This window comes from Dermacentor silvarum, chromosome 8, assembly GCF_013339745.2.
Source record: "Dermacentor silvarum isolate Dsil-2018 chromosome 8, BIME_Dsil_1.4, whole genome shotgun sequence".
Classification (NCBI taxonomy): domain Eukaryota; kingdom Metazoa; phylum Arthropoda; class Arachnida; order Ixodida; family Ixodidae; genus Dermacentor; species Dermacentor silvarum.
This window is the reverse complement of record NC_051161.1, coordinates 184,815,701-184,830,326: the sequence shown is the minus strand read 5'-3', so window position 1 is coordinate 184,830,326 and position 14,626 is coordinate 184,815,701. Positions and strand designations below refer to the sequence as shown.

The 14,626-nt window shown below is 47.7% G+C and overlaps 1 protein-coding gene and 11 non-coding genes across 12 annotated transcripts; all 12 read left to right on the top strand.

Moving 5' to 3' along the window:
• The first annotated feature begins 2,679 nt into the window (after positions 1-2,679).
• Trnat-agu (transfer RNA threonine (anticodon AGU)) lies at positions 2,680-2,753 on the top strand. The gene has a single exon. It is a non-coding gene; the product is annotated as a tRNA-Thr (tRNA).
• Positions 2,754-2,836: 83 nt separating this feature from the next.
• Trnat-agu (transfer RNA threonine (anticodon AGU)) lies at positions 2,837-2,910 on the top strand. The gene has a single exon. It is a non-coding gene; the product is annotated as a tRNA-Thr (tRNA).
• Positions 2,911-2,993: 83 nt separating this feature from the next.
• On the top strand, positions 2,994-3,067 carry Trnat-agu (transfer RNA threonine (anticodon AGU)). Its single transcript has one exon. It is a non-coding gene; the product is annotated as a tRNA-Thr (tRNA).
• Positions 3,068-3,150: 83 nt separating this feature from the next.
• Positions 3,151-3,224, top strand: Trnat-agu (transfer RNA threonine (anticodon AGU)). Its single transcript has one exon. It is a non-coding gene; the product is annotated as a tRNA-Thr (tRNA).
• Positions 3,225-3,307: 83 nt separating this feature from the next.
• Trnat-agu (transfer RNA threonine (anticodon AGU)) lies at positions 3,308-3,381 on the top strand. Its single transcript has one exon. It is a non-coding gene; the product is annotated as a tRNA-Thr (tRNA).
• A 5,044-nt stretch (positions 3,382-8,425) lies between these two features.
• On the top strand, positions 8,426-8,499 carry Trnat-agu (transfer RNA threonine (anticodon AGU)). The gene has a single exon. It is a non-coding gene; the product is annotated as a tRNA-Thr (tRNA).
• A 142-nt stretch (positions 8,500-8,641) lies between these two features.
• Positions 8,642-10,130, top strand: LOC125947839 (uncharacterized). The gene has a single exon (XM_049673287.1). The coding sequence runs from the start codon at positions 8,642-8,644 to the stop codon at positions 9,815-9,817; it is 1,176 nt and encodes a 391-aa protein (XP_049529244.1). The 3' UTR covers positions 9,818-10,130.
• A 3,402-nt stretch (positions 10,131-13,532) lies between these two features.
• Trnat-agu (transfer RNA threonine (anticodon AGU)) lies at positions 13,533-13,606 on the top strand. Its single transcript has one exon. It is a non-coding gene; the product is annotated as a tRNA-Thr (tRNA).
• Positions 13,607-13,689: 83 nt separating this feature from the next.
• On the top strand, positions 13,690-13,763 carry Trnat-agu (transfer RNA threonine (anticodon AGU)). Its single transcript has one exon. It is a non-coding gene; the product is annotated as a tRNA-Thr (tRNA).
• Positions 13,764-13,846: 83 nt separating this feature from the next.
• Positions 13,847-13,920, top strand: Trnat-agu (transfer RNA threonine (anticodon AGU)). Its single transcript has one exon. It is a non-coding gene; the product is annotated as a tRNA-Thr (tRNA).
• Positions 13,921-14,003: 83 nt separating this feature from the next.
• Trnat-agu (transfer RNA threonine (anticodon AGU)) lies at positions 14,004-14,077 on the top strand. Its single transcript has one exon. It is a non-coding gene; the product is annotated as a tRNA-Thr (tRNA).
• Positions 14,078-14,160: 83 nt separating this feature from the next.
• On the top strand, positions 14,161-14,234 carry Trnat-agu (transfer RNA threonine (anticodon AGU)). Its single transcript has one exon. It is a non-coding gene; the product is annotated as a tRNA-Thr (tRNA).
• The last annotated feature ends 392 nt before the right edge of the window (positions 14,235-14,626 follow it).

The following is a 14,626-nucleotide window of genomic DNA, read 5'->3' as shown; positions in this document are numbered from 1 at the left end:
TGACGACTTCCCTGAAGTAGGTTTCTCGCATGACACTCGCCTCTCCTCCCTACTTTCCGCTTCAACTTGAAGGAACTTAAGAATTGCCTTGACTTTATCTTTTCTCGGTTGCACTGCAGAGTCTGCGACACTAGTGTCTGTCTTCGTGCGCTTATGATACGGGATCGGCAGGTCCTCGGGAAATCAGCTGATCAGCACTCAGTGCAAAACAACCGCGTACTCTGCAGACGGCATGCCAAGGCTGTCTAAACAGCCGGTCCTGAGCTGGATCTGTTCATGCAGGTCCGCACCCTTGATACTTGTGACGATGGCTCGATCGGTTCAATGGCAAGCAGGCTGTCTATGTGGCCATCGATGAGGACATCCTTTAGATCATACCGTTCGGTGAGCAACTTGACGGCGATATTGTAGTTCGCTTCAGTCAGGTGTATTCCTTCGACGACCCACTTTGCAGCACCGGCCAAGTTAGTCTTCAAGTACTTAAACCTTTCAATGTTGGTGAGATCGGGTTGCGTGTGAATGGTTGCTTCGTAGTAATCCAAAACCCGTGCGACTCACGGTTCTCATCGCCTAAGACGGGTACCTGAATCTTCAGCATGGCGACTCGTAGACCCGGTGCTCGCGATCTACTGTGATAGGCGAGGGTTTGACCGATGACCTCCGAGTGAGCAGCTCCCATTTTATTGCTAGATCCATCATTAGCCCCCGCATGTCCGGACTGGTTGTCTTCGCTGATGGCAGGACCGGCAGATGCAGGTGTGTTCAGCGCAGACCAAAGCCTGCTGAGGGCGCTGGTGCTCTTCTCGTGGTAATCCATAGCGCCCTTAATTACTTCGTCAGACTGCTCACCATCAAGGAGGTCGGCAATCTATTTGTCCAGTTCGGTGAGAGCTGAGTTCTTATGGCAAAGTCCGTCGACTATCTCCTGCTGGTCGGCGGATGAAGGTTCAGTTCCTTGTAGGATGATCTCGCTGGCCATGGTGGGGTAGTGGAACCACAAAGGACGCCTTGATGCCTGTGCAACTTCTCCATCCTCGGTACAGTATCAGTGTGAAGGATGCCGGCCTTCTCCCTTGCTTTCGGCACAAATAATCTATCGACAGAGAAGAGACCGAAACCCGCGTTGCCATGATCAAAAACTTCTTTTATTGGTTGTTAAAGAGCAGCCCCGCTCGCCTCTCGCTTCGGCCTTGTCTTCCCTGGTTGTCATGTCCGACGCATGGCGTCAACCGCCACTGCTTTCCTGTGGTGGACTGCGGTAGAGACGAAGTTTATACTTCGTTTCTACTACGCACAAGGTCGCGTATTCGATCCCGGCGGCGGGTCTCGCATTACCATGGGGGCAAAATTCAATATCGCTCTAGTACCGTGCATTGGGCGTACGTTGAAGAGCCTCACTGGTAAAATTTTATCCTTCAGGTCACACCATTGCATGACCCATATTCAGATTGTGGTCATGGATTGTAAGAACGCCGAATTTAATTTATATGAATCTCCATTTCAAAATTTTTGTACAGCTCCATACACCAGTTTAATGTGTAGCCACTTGTATCATGCTGAATGTTTCGAATAATATCAAAGGAAAATAGTATATCGGCTATATCCGAATATTAGGTTCCTGTAACACGACATTCTACTTTTGTAGCGCGAACAGAGCTGTTGGACGCGACAAAATTACGCAATTATAAATTCGAAGTGCCGGCACCTATTGTGTACTATGGTGCGTCTCATGTGACCTCGGCACTGGGTCATTCACAGGGAGCGGCGTAAAAGGAGGTCAGTTGCAAATTACGTCAACTCGTCCATTTTGACATGGGCGGTCCAAAATGAGGAACACCAGTGAGACCTTCAGCGGCAATTTTCTACGCATAAACTGGACATATTATCATAGAGATAACGATGATCTACATCGAGATGAATTAGTTGTCGACCTAGCTCGACTAATCTTAATTTTCGTCTGTTTCAATTTCATGAATTCGGAAGATTACATCTTCTGCGTTCCCTCTGGAAAATCTGTAACAGCAATTTTTGTTGCTGACACGAAGTTCATTTGCCAAACCACGAAGGAAGGTGCCATGGCATGTCCTTGATGGAGCAATTTTGTGCTCGCCCATTCTCATGTTTAAACCGGACATCCGCATGCTTTTAAGAAATTGTTCAAAGGAAAATTGAAATTTGAATTACCCCATACTTTCATTGATTTCGGAGAATAATATCAAAGTTCTAGTTAAAGGCATAAGAACACCGTTGAATTCATTAAACCTTGCCCTGAAAACTTTCTTTTGAGATAAACATTCCGATATGGCACTAGTATTTCACCAACAAAGATACGCATGAATAATCCGTCGTGCTACAGGATATTTGTGCATGAGAACTAAAATATACCGAACCAGTATTTCTCGGAAGCACGACGCTGCGTAATATTCTCCGAGCCGCACAGATGTAGCAGCGATGCTCACAGTTAGACTTACTTGTCTTCAGAAACAGAAGGTTTGTCTGCAAACCACAAATTGCGGTCGCCAGGCACGCTCCTCTTTCATACGTGACAGCAATGCTTAGCGACTCAATGGAGTGCGGCCGGTCGTGCAGGTTTGGAAAAATGCAAATAAACATCAAAATGTGGTGATCACGGAACCTTGTTCGCAGACTATGCGAACGCTGAAAAGGACGTTATTCGATGGCGTCGTGGCTTAGTTGGTTAAAGCGCCTGTCTAGTAAACAGGAGATCGTGAGTTCGAATCTCACCGGTGCCTCGAGTAATTTCTTTTTACTTTTTGTGTTATTGACAGGACAATACCCGCGATTGATGCGAACGCTGAAAATACCGTTATTCCACGGCGCCGTGGCTTAGTTGGTTAAAGCGCCTGTCTAGTAAACAGGAGATCGTGAGTTCGAATCTCACCGGTGCCTCGAGTCATTTCTTTTTACTTTTTGTATCATTGATAGGACAATACCCGCGATTGATGCGAACGCTGAAAATACCGTTATTCCACGGCGCCGTGGCTTAGTTGGTTAAAGCGCCTGTCTAGTAAACAGGAGATCGTGAGTTCGAATCTCACCGGTGCCTCGAGTCATTTCTTTTTACTTTTTGTATCATTGATAGGACAATACCCGTGATTGATGCGAACGCTGAAAATACCGTTATTCGACGGCGCCGTGGCTTAGTTGGTTAAAGCGCCTGTCTAGTAAACAGGAGATCGTGAGTTCGAATCTCACCGGTGCCTCGAGTCATTTCTTTTTACTTTTTGTATTATTGACAGGACAATACCCGCGATTGATGCGAACGCTGAAAATACCGTTATTCCACGGCGCCGTGGATTAGTTGGTTAAAGCGCCTGTCTAGTAAACAGGAGATCGTGAGTTCGAATCTCACCGGTGCCTCGAGTCATTTCTTTTTAATTTTTGTATCATTGATAGGACAATACCCGTGATTGATGCGAACGCTGAAAATACCGTAATTCCACGGCGCCGTGGCTTAGTTGGATTCCACTTCCGGCCATCACAGCGAACGGTCGCGGAATGTCTTGCTCCTCAGGAGCGGTTACAGCGGCCCTCGGCCGCGGTTCCCGGTCAACGGAAAAACCTTCCCCGGACTACCAGATGGTTCTACCACAACTGCCTTCAGGTGCAAGTGTTTTGAACACTGTTTTTATTCACGGCGAAGTGAAAGCTCGGCCTTACCGTGTTGAGCATTTCAGGGATGCGCTTTCGCGACTCATGCTGCTGCCGGAAGTGGTGGCCCTCGGGGCTTATCAGATGAATCATGTGTGGGCCGTAACTTTTGCGAACGAGGCGGCCAAAAAGAAGATATTGGACGCAGAAGGATTCCTTGTCAAGGAACACCGTTGCGTGGTCATTGACCCGTGCAACCAGGGTGTCAGGCTCAAGCTCTTCTGGCTGCTGCATGGTGTTCCTGACGAAGACGTCAGAACAGCCTTGGCACCGTTTGGAAGAGTAACTGAAGTGACGAGGGAGAAGTGGAGGGTCCAGGGCTGCAACGACAAAGGAACCACGACACGGTCGGTGGTCCTGAAACTCAAGCCCGGAATGACAGCAGACGACCTACCACACCAACTTCGTGTTGCGGAAGACATGGCTCTCGTTATTGTCCCGGGCAGAGCACTCCTCTGCCTCCGGTGCCGTGGCACAGGACACATTCGACGAGAATGCCGGGTTCCACGTTGTGGGCTGTGTCGTCGCTTTGGCCACGACGAGACCCAGTGCGTGAGAACGTACGCCAACGTTGCTGGCCCAGGCAGGAGCGAGGACTCGTCTGAGCTTCTCATGGATCAGGAGGACGCCGAAGAGGCCGCCAAAGGAACAGCTGAAGGGGCGGCAGCTTCGTCTGCACCACTGGTTACGAAGACCGCAAAGGTGAACCTGAAGGGGATAGATGAAGGCAATGTGCCGGATTCTGCGCCTCCTCCGGCGAAGGTTCAAGTGACGCAAGCTGGTGCTGAGGCGACGGGCGCGCCTTCAGAAATCACGCCACCTCCGACCAAAGTGGCTGACGAGCCAGTCAGCGTCAGCGACGACATGGACCTGACTTCCGACGCTAAAGGCGCCGGAAAACGGTTGCGTGACGAGGTTGATGACCACAGCCGAGACCCCGACGGTGTGGATACCGAAGGACCGACACCGAAAACACCGACAGTCCGACGGTCGACGCTGAAGGTTAAGCCCAACGTGCCGCCAGACAGACGGCCGTCACATGCGCCGTCTCCGCCTTAGCGGAGGTAGTGCCCCGGAAAGAACTTTCAGCACCCGATCGTTGATCGGGAATGATTCTGTGAGGACGTGGTTTTGCAGACGTCGCCTTCAAGGAGAGGGATATGTTCCCCAAGCATCAGTGTGAGAGCCGCAATATTTCCTCGAAAATTGTGAGTAGGGGCACACATTAATTGTAGCTAACGCAATGGCAGACGATATTAACATCACCACTCCGCTTCGTTTGGCGACATTAAACGTTAGAGGGCTGTCACAGAGGCGAAGACAATGTCAGATTAGCCGCATGCTACTAGAAAAAGACATTGATTTGATGGCAGTCCAAGAAACAAAAATTGAATCTGAGGAAAAAACGAATCGAATGGTTGAAATTTTCAGAACGAAGTACAACGTATGCGTTTGCCACGCGAATGGTACTTCTGGTGGCTGCCTTCTTTTTATTAGAAACAGTATTGGGATTACAGAGCAGCAAGTTACTTCATGTGAGGGAGGGCGTATGCTTATTTGTGATTTTTCTTTTTCTGGAATGCTTTGGCGGGCAGTGTGTGTATATGCTCCTAATAATGCTCGTGAACGTGAAGAATTTTTTGTTTACCTGAGATCTTTCTTGGTGTGTGACAGGCACGTTCTAGTGTTTGGCGACTTTAATTGTGTGTGCCGGCCGATAGATAGATCGAAAAAGCTGCTCAGTCAAGATAAAAGCGCAACTGTTCTGCATGAAATTTTGTGTGAAGTTGACCTGGAGGATGTTGGAAGTGTTCTTGGTTCTGACAGTGATGTGCAATATACGCATTTTCAGGGAGACTGCCATTCAAGGTTAGACCGCATTTATGTGCCTTTTCATTTAGTTCCGTTCCTTTCTAGCTACAGTGTCGAATGCCTCAGTTTCAGTGACCATTGCTTGGTAATGGTTACGATAGGTACAAAAAGCACAGACAAAACATTTAATTGGCACTTATGGAAACTTAATGACAATCTTTTGCAGGATGAATTGTTTCTACAAAGAATAAAAGAGAAATTAGAAAATGTTCTCCTTGAAAATGCGGAAAATGTTGTAGAAGCTTGGGAACTGTTTAAATGCGATGCGAAAATAATTGCTTTAGAGAGAGCATGCGTGTTGCGGCACAAACAAAAGCAAGAGGAACGGCAAATGCAGTGCATGTTAGCATACCTGTTGAACATGAAAAGAGGCGCGGCTGGCACATTTATAAACGATATCAAAGAACTTAAAGCGAAACTTGAAGTCGTCGACGAGGAAAGATATCGCGGCGCCGTTTTGAGAGCACGCGCGGAACGAGTATGGTTGGGTGAAACGCCCACCAAGCGAGCGCTCAGTGACGAGAGGAGACACGCGTTGAGCAAGGAGATAAAAGAAATAGTTTATCAAGGTCAGCTTACATACGACAAGGAAATGATAGAACGTGCTTTTGTGGACCACTATAGCACGCTGCTAAGCAAGAGAGCAAGCGATATCTCGGCGTTTAAAAGTGATTATTTGCCTCTGATGCCGAGAATTGATGGTGAACTTAAGGAAGCTCTTGAAAGGCCTATTTCTGTAGAAGAAATTGAAAAGGCTATCGATGACCTCAGTGCAAGAAAATCGCCTGGACCAGATGGTCTTGGGGCAGCGATATATAAAATTTTCAAGGTTGAAGTAGCACAGGCTCTGTATCGCGTCATAACGAAATGTTATGAACAAAAATGGACGCCTCCTTCCTTCCGGCAGACACATGTAGTACTTATACCCAAAGTTACTGACCCCATAAAGCTTCAATCAGTAGAGGCCTACCGACCAATAAGTTTAGCTAACACTGATTATAAAGTATTCATGAAGGTGCTCGCCCAACGTCTTCAGAGTGTAGTGAAATCACTAGTAGGTACACATCAGACATGCGGTATAAAAGGTAGGACTATTTTCACAAATATACACACAGCGCGAAGCATACTTGAATGCTGCGATTTGATGGAAGATCGTGTAGCCATGCTACAACTGGATTTAGCCAAAGCTTTTGACAGGGTGTCGCACGAGATCCTGTTTCTGCTTCTTGAGTACATGAATGTCGGAACAGTCATTTTGGATGGGGTGAAAATGGTTTATGGTGGTTGTACAACAAACCTAATTATCAACAACAGACTCAGCAGACGAATTCCAGTACTGTCTAGCATAAAACAAGGGTGTCCGATCTCTGCCTTGCTTTTCGCTCTTTATTTAGAACCTTTCTGTCTAAAGATACTTCATAGCCACAGTATTCGCGGATACACGTTTTTTGGCAGAGAAATAAAAGTGTTAGCCTACGCTGACGACATAGCTGTGTTCTGTCGCGATAAGCAAAGCATTGCAGAAGTAGTGAAGGAAGCCCAATCTTTTTGTAGTGTTTCTGGTAGTGCCATAAGTTGGCCAAAGTGTCTAGGTTTTTGGCATGGGAACTGGCAAGATACGCCAGAATTGTTTTGCAGAATGCAGTGGAGTGTGTTACCTGGCACTTATCTTTGGGTTCCACTCGGCAACTACCGAGAGCCACTAGAATACTGGACGAATGAGAGGGACAGAATGAAAGAACAAACCAACAAATGGGGAGGCCACAACTTTTCGATGTTTGCAAGAGCCAAAGTGTGTAATATGTTTTTAGTAGCTAAAGTGTTTTACGTCTTGCAGGTGCTATGCATGAGCCGATCTTCAGTTCAAAAAATACACAGAGTGTTTGCGGAATTTATTTGGGGTTCTGTATGGAAACGCATGAGCAGATTTAATTTGTTTCACTCTTTGCGCAACGGCGGACTCAGTTTAACTCATTTGTTTTTCAAGCAACTTGTGTCGAGATTTGTTTTCTTTCGTGACCAAAGTGATGGGTTTCTGCGCACGGTGATCCAAGTGAGATTACGTGACGCCTTGCCCGATTTCGTTGTATCGTCGCACGCAGTCAAACCGATGGCACTAAAAGGCTATCTGCGTGAAGTTATCACGGCGATTCGTCTTCTAAATGCGAGATTTTCTAGGGAGTACTTGTTTGAAGTGTCGCGAAAAAAATTATATAAGGATCTTGTTGACGTTTTTGTACCTATGCCAGTGTATCGTTCTATGTACAACTTAGGGCCTGAACGTGATGTTCTCAAAAGAGTAAGGAATATGCCTGTAAGAGCTAACACAAAATCCTTCTTTTTCAAGCTCCACACTGACTCACTGCCGGTTAAGCCATGGCTAAGGAGCAAGGGTTTGTTTGTCCCATGGTCCGTCAATTGCCTTATATGCAATAAGGAAGAAACAATTGAACATATTTTTCTTGACTGTCACGATGCCCGCTTTCTTTGGGACATTCTGCAGCGTACTTTAAAAAAGGAGCTCCCGATTAGTGCTTTTGGAATAAGGTTCTTGCCATGCGCAGAACCTGACGGTGTGCCGGCGGACATGTTAATGTTATTGTGTATGCAAAGCGTATGGAGAACTCGAATGGCTGTACACAATGCTGATGTACATGCGAGGTCAGCCAGATACTATTTTGTTGAAAATGTTGTTTACACACGGGAAGTGTTGAAAATGCAAAGTGACCCACCGGAATGGCTTCAAGTGTTGGACAGTTTGGCTTCGTTGAAGCCATTTTAACATGACGCTACAGTCTTGTAACGACTGGTCATTTTAATCTCGTAGTTATTTGACATGTTGTTTTTGTGTATTTGCCAAGTCGGTAATAAAGAAAAAAAAAGCGCCGTGGCTTAGTTGGTTAAAGCGCCTGTCTAGTAAACAGGAGATCGTGAGTTCGAATCTCACCGGTGCCTCGAGTCATTTCTTTTTACTTTTTGTATCATTGATAGGACAATACCCGTGATTGATGCGAACGCTGAAAATACCGTTATTCCACGGCGCCGTGGCTTAGTTGGATTCCACTTCCGGGCACCGTAGTGAACGGACGTGTGTGTCATGTGCTCCCGAGGAGCGGTGGTTGCGGCTACGAACAGCCGCGGTAACAGGATGGACGGAACGGATGCCGAAGGATATCAAGTTATTTTGCCTACACTGCCTTCAGGTCGTAGTGTTTTCAACACTTTATTTTTGCATGCTGATGTTCGTTCAAGGCCCTACCGAGTCGAACATTTCCGGGATACGTTGGCACGTCTGGAATTGCTCCCCGACGTGATAGCGTTGGGGGCTTATCAAATGAGCCACGTGTGGGCGGTGACATTCAAGAGCACAGAAGGCATGAAGAAAGCTTTGGCTTGTGGCGAAATGGAAGTGAAGGGCCAACGTTGTTTGGTTATCGACCCGGCGAACCAGGACGTGCGTCTCAAGCTTCATTGGCTTCTCTTTAACGTTGACGAAGAAGACGTGCGTGTAGCGCTTGCTCCGTACGGGAAAGTGACCGACGTCACTAAGGAAAAGTGGAGGGTTCAAGGAATCCAGGACAAGGGGTCGACGACGCGCGTCGTGCGCCTCAAGCTCCATAAAGGCATTAAGGTGGACGACCTTCCACACCAGCTGCGCGTCGCCGGTGACATGGCCCTTCTTGTCGCGCCTGGAAGAGCGCCACTATGCCTGCGGTGCCACAGCAAGGGCCATATCCGACGTGAGGGCCGAGATCCTCGCTGCACGCACTGCCGGCGTTTTGGACACGAAGAAAGTGAGTGCGTGAAGACGTACGCAAGTGTCGCGGGGCCGGTTGGAGGAGATGACACCGCAGAACTCGTCATGGACGAGGCCGACGCTGAGGAAGCCGCAAGCGAAGCAACGCCGAAGGTTGAGGGGCATGAGGCGGAAACGTCAGCCCCGCCCGACAAGCTGCAAGATACAAGAACCGGCGACGAAAGCCCAAAAGTGGCCGACACAGTAGGTGACGCCACGGGCGCCGTCAAAGTGCATGACGTCCCAGCGCAGTCACCGTCATGCGATGAGCCGACAGTCATGGACGTAAGCGAGGCAGCAAGCGGTGCCACTGTCAGCAAGCGCGGCCACGATGCGACGTTGGACGATAATGAAGCCCTGACTGCAGGGAACTCTGACGGACCACCGCCAAAGGCGGCCATCACCCGGCGGTCACTGATCAGACCGCGGCCGAATATACCACCGGACCGTAAGGCGGCAGGCACGCCGCCGACGTAGCCGCGAGCGCGTGTGCCTCGCGGTATCTCTTCTAGCCATCTAAAAGACCCAGCCAAACCCAAAAGACGATGGAGAACAACAATAAGGACACGAGCTGCACCTTCCGAAGACTGCCCAGGCAGCTACGGGAGGTTCGTACAAGAGGCCAAGGCAGCACCGACCCCAGACGCATGAGGTGGGTGCCATGCGGTTCGTTTGTTCTTCACAAACTACGTTGATGGCCCAAAACACTGCACTTCGTCTTGCTACCCTAAATGTTCGCGGTCTTTGTGCCAGAAAGCGGCAATACCAGCTTAGCCGGCTTTTCTCGGAAACAGATATTGATGTAGCGGCGGTGCAGGAAACTAAGATAGAAAGTGAAGAACAGACGGATCGCATGGTGCTGCAGTTCCGCAATGGATACAATGTTTGTGTATCACATGCTATTGGAACTTCCGCGGGGTGCGCTATTTTCATCAGAAATAATCTGGGAGTCATAGAAGAGAATGTTTTTTCCTGTCAAAGTGGGAGACTGCTTTTCGTGGATTTTTTCTTTTCGGGCGTAGGTTGGCGTGTGATATGTGTGTACGCCCCCAACATAGAAAGTGAGCGGTTGTCCTTTTTTGAAAGGGTAGGCCAGTACTTACAGTGTGACAGGAAAGTCGTGTTGCTCGGAGATTTCAATTGTGTATGTTTTGCTGCTGATCGAGTGAAACAGCTTCCAGTGCGCGACAAAAGTGCTGTACTTTTATATTCACTCGTGCAAGATTCTAACCTAGAAGACGTTGGTCATGTCTTGTCCAGTGCTGGTGTGCCCGCATTCACACATTTTCAGGGGCATAGTCACGCTAGGCTAGACAGAGTGTACGTTTCACTGGATCTTGTTCCCATGTATGGCAGTTATAGTGTGAAACATGTGTCGTTCAGTGATCACAGCCTTGTAACGCTCACTATAGGTACTAAACCAAGCAAGTCGAGATTTAACTGGAAGACGTGGAAGTTTAACGATAGGCTGCTGTTGAACGAATCGTTTTGTGAAGGCGTGAAAGAAAAGTTAGACAGATTGATTGAGGTCGAAGAAGGTAACATGCTATAATTATGGGAGATTTTTAAACAAGAAGATCAGCGCTATAGAAGAAGCCACTACGGAAACTTTTAACAAAAGAAAGAGAGAGAAAGAAATACAACGGGAGCTTGACTTCTTGTACACTGTAGAAAGCGACAGACCTGGGAGCCGAACAAGAGAAATAAAAGAATTGAAGAGCCAGCTTGAGCTTATCGATGAAAATAAGTTCAAAGGAGCAGTTGTAAGAGCACGAGCGGAAAGGGTCTGGCTAGGCGAGACACCGACAAAACGAGCCTTATCGGACGAAAAGGCGTACGCGAGGCGGAACGAAATCAGAATGATTCGACACGGGAACGAAATCACGGACCAACCTGAGGAAATCGAACAAGCGTTTCTTAATCATTACGGTGAAATATTCGGGAGTGCTAAGGACGTCACAGAAGCATTCAAAACGGACTTCCTGTCAAACATGCCACAGCTAGAAGACGATATTCGGGAGCGTCTGGAATGGCCTCTGAGCATCGCCGAAATCGAAGGAGCCATAGATGATTTAGTTGTAGGCAAGTCCCCGGGACCTGATGGACTCGGAGCGGCTTTTTATAAGACCTTCAAAAGTGACGCCAGCCAGGTCCTGTTACGATTATTTAAGGAGGTCTACACCCGAAAGCTGGTTCCTCCATCTTTTCGGACTTCGCACGTGGTGCTGATACCAAAAACAGACGACCCAGATAAATTGTTAGCTGTCGACGCTTATCGCCCGATATCACTGATGAACGTTGACTACAAGATATTTACGAGAGTGCTCGGAAAGCGATTACAAGCAGTAGTGACACGCATCGTAGGGCCGCACCAAACATGCGGCATTAAAGGACGGTCAATCTACACAAACATTCACATCGCCAGAAGCATTTTAGAATACTGCGACGACCTAGGTGAACACGGAGCCATGTTACAGTTGGACATGCAGAAGGCTTTCGACCGTGTGGCCCATAAAATTCTGTTCTGTATTCTAGAACATGTAAATGTAGGTGAATTAATCTTGGATGGGGTGAAGATGTGCTATCAAGACTGTACCGCAAGTCTCATAATAAACAAGAAGGTTACCAAAAGCTTTAGGGTGCGGTCATCCGTGCGCCAGGGGTGTGGTTTGTCCCCTCTTTTATTTGCAATATACATAGAGCCGCTTTGTAGGAAGATAAACAATGACAATAGAATATTGGGTTTCAGAGTACAGTCCGCAGAAGTGAAAGTGCTCGCATATGCAGACGACATCGCGTTGTTTTGTCGGGACAAAGAAAGTGTTGAAATCGCGATCGCGGAAGTGTTATCATACTGCAGAACGACAGGCAGTGCTATCAACTTTGATAAATGCCTAGGGGTATGGATCGGGAACTGGGTAAACCCTCCAAGTACGTTTGTAAATATCCAGTGGACCGTCACGCCGGCAAAGTATCTCGGGGTGCCGCTTGAGCACTACCGTGACGCAGTGGATTACTGGAATGCTGAAGCAGAAAGAGTTCGTGAGTGCACACTTAAATGGGGGGGCCGCAATTTCTCAATGTTTGCTCGCGCGACGGTCTGCAACCTCTTTGCCGTTGCTAAAATCTTTTACGTGCTTCAAGCATTGTGCATGTCAAGGGCCAACATACAACGATTACACAGAGTACTCGCAGTGTTTGTATGGGGTTCAAGCTGGGAGCGCACCAGTCGCACCAATATATTTCGCTCCGTTAAAAGTGGAGGACTAGGTCTTGCACATTTGTTCATAAGGCAGATTGTGTCGCGGTTTGTTTACTCACGTGACCAAAAGGACCCTTTTTTGTTAACTATGTTTCAAGTAAGGCTGAGCGAAGCTATACCCGAATTCATCGTTTCGTCCCGCCGGTGCAGTCAAGGTAGATTGCGCGGTTTTCTAAAGGAAGTCGTCTGGGCTTTCCAGCTTTTGAAGGTTCGCTTTTCGATGGAATACCTAAGTCGGGTCCCACGAAAGCGCTTATATAAACACCTGATAGAGGCAATGTTGCCGGTACCATTGTACCGCTCGATGTTCTGCATTGGACCGGAAAAGAACGTGCTAAAAAGAGTAAAACGAATGCCAGTACGCCCATCGGCGAAGTCCTTCTTTTTTCAGCTCCACACCAATACTTTACCTGTCAAACCATGGCTTGAGGAGAAAGGACTTTTTGTGCCTTGGAGCGTCAATTGTTTAATATGCCGGAAGCCCGAAACAGTCGAACACATCTTTCTCGACTGTTGGGATGCGGTATTCCATTGGGATGTTTTACAGAGAACCTTAAAGAAGGACTTACCGATTACGCCATACGGGATTCGTTTTTTGCCTACTCAAAATGAAGACACTGTACCATATGACATGTTCATGCTGTTGTCCTTGCATAGTCTATGGAAATGTAGAATGGCCGTGAGACATGCCGAACCAAACCTCCGGTCTGTTAGAGAGTACTTCATCGAAAGCATTTGCCATATCAAGGAATTGTACAGTTTGCAAAAAGAGCAACCAACATGGCTCAGTGTGATGACTGAGCTTGCGAACCTCAAGCGTTTTTAGCCCCCGTGTCAGCCAACCAGCGGCAGACACTTTTATCGTGACCCTCATGTATTGTTATTATCTTGTGTTGTACGTTGCCAAGTCGGTAATAAAGAAAAAAAAAAAGCGCCGTGGCTTAGTTGGTTAAAGCGCCTGTCTAGTAAACAGGAGATCGTGAGTTCGAATCTCACCGGTGCCTCGAGTCATTTCTTTTTACTTTTTGTATCATTGATAGGACAATACCCGTGATTGATGCGAACGCTGAAAATACCGTTATTCCACGGCGCCGTGGCTTAGTTGGTTAAAGCGCCTGTCTAGTAAACAGGAGATCGTGAGTTCGAATCTCACCGGTGCCTCGAGTCATTTCTTTTTACTTTTTGTATCTTTGATAGGACAATACCCGTAAATGATGCGAACGCTGAAAATACCGTTATTCGACGGCGCCGTGGCTTAGTTGGTTAAAGCGCCTGTCTAGTAAGCAGGAGATCGTGAGTTCGAATCTCACCGGTGCCTCAAGTCATTTCTTTTTACTTTTTGTATTATTGACAGGACAATACCCGCGATTGATGCGAACGCTGAAAATACCGTTATTCGACGGCGCCGTGGCTTAGTTGGTTAAAGCGCCTGTCTAGTAAACAGGAGATCGTGAGTTCCAATCTCACCGGTGCCTCGAGTCATTTCTTTTTACTTTTTGTATTATTGACAGGACAATACCCGCGATTTATGGGAACGCTGAAAATACCGTTATTCGACGGCGCCGTGGCTTAGTTGGTTAAAGCGCCTGTCTAGTAAACAGGAGATCGTGAGTTGGAATCTCACCGGTGCCTCAAGTCATTTCTTTTTACTTTTTGTAATATTGACAGGACAATACCCGCGATTGATGCGAACGCTGAAAATACCGTTATTCGACGGCGCCGTGGCTTAGTTAGTTGATTCCACTTCCGGCCACCGTAGTGAACGGACGTGGGTGACATGTGCTCCGTTAACAACGGGGCGGCTTCAGCGGCCCAACAGGGCCGCGGTACCAGGACAACTGTCAAGGATTCCACGGAATATCAAGTACTTCTGCCACAATTACCTACTGGGCGAGTTGTTTCCAATACTTTGTTTTTACATGCCGATGTGAGTGCAAGGCCGTATCGTGTGGAACACTTCAGGGACATGCTGGAAAACTTGAAGGTGCTCTCTGACGTAGTTGCGTTAGGGGCTTATAAAATGA

Coding starts and splice junctions, on each gene's coding strand:
- LOC125947839 (XM_049673287.1), top strand. CDS start 8,642: ATGTGCTCCCGAGGAGCGGTGGTTGCGGCTACGAACAGCCGCGGTAAC.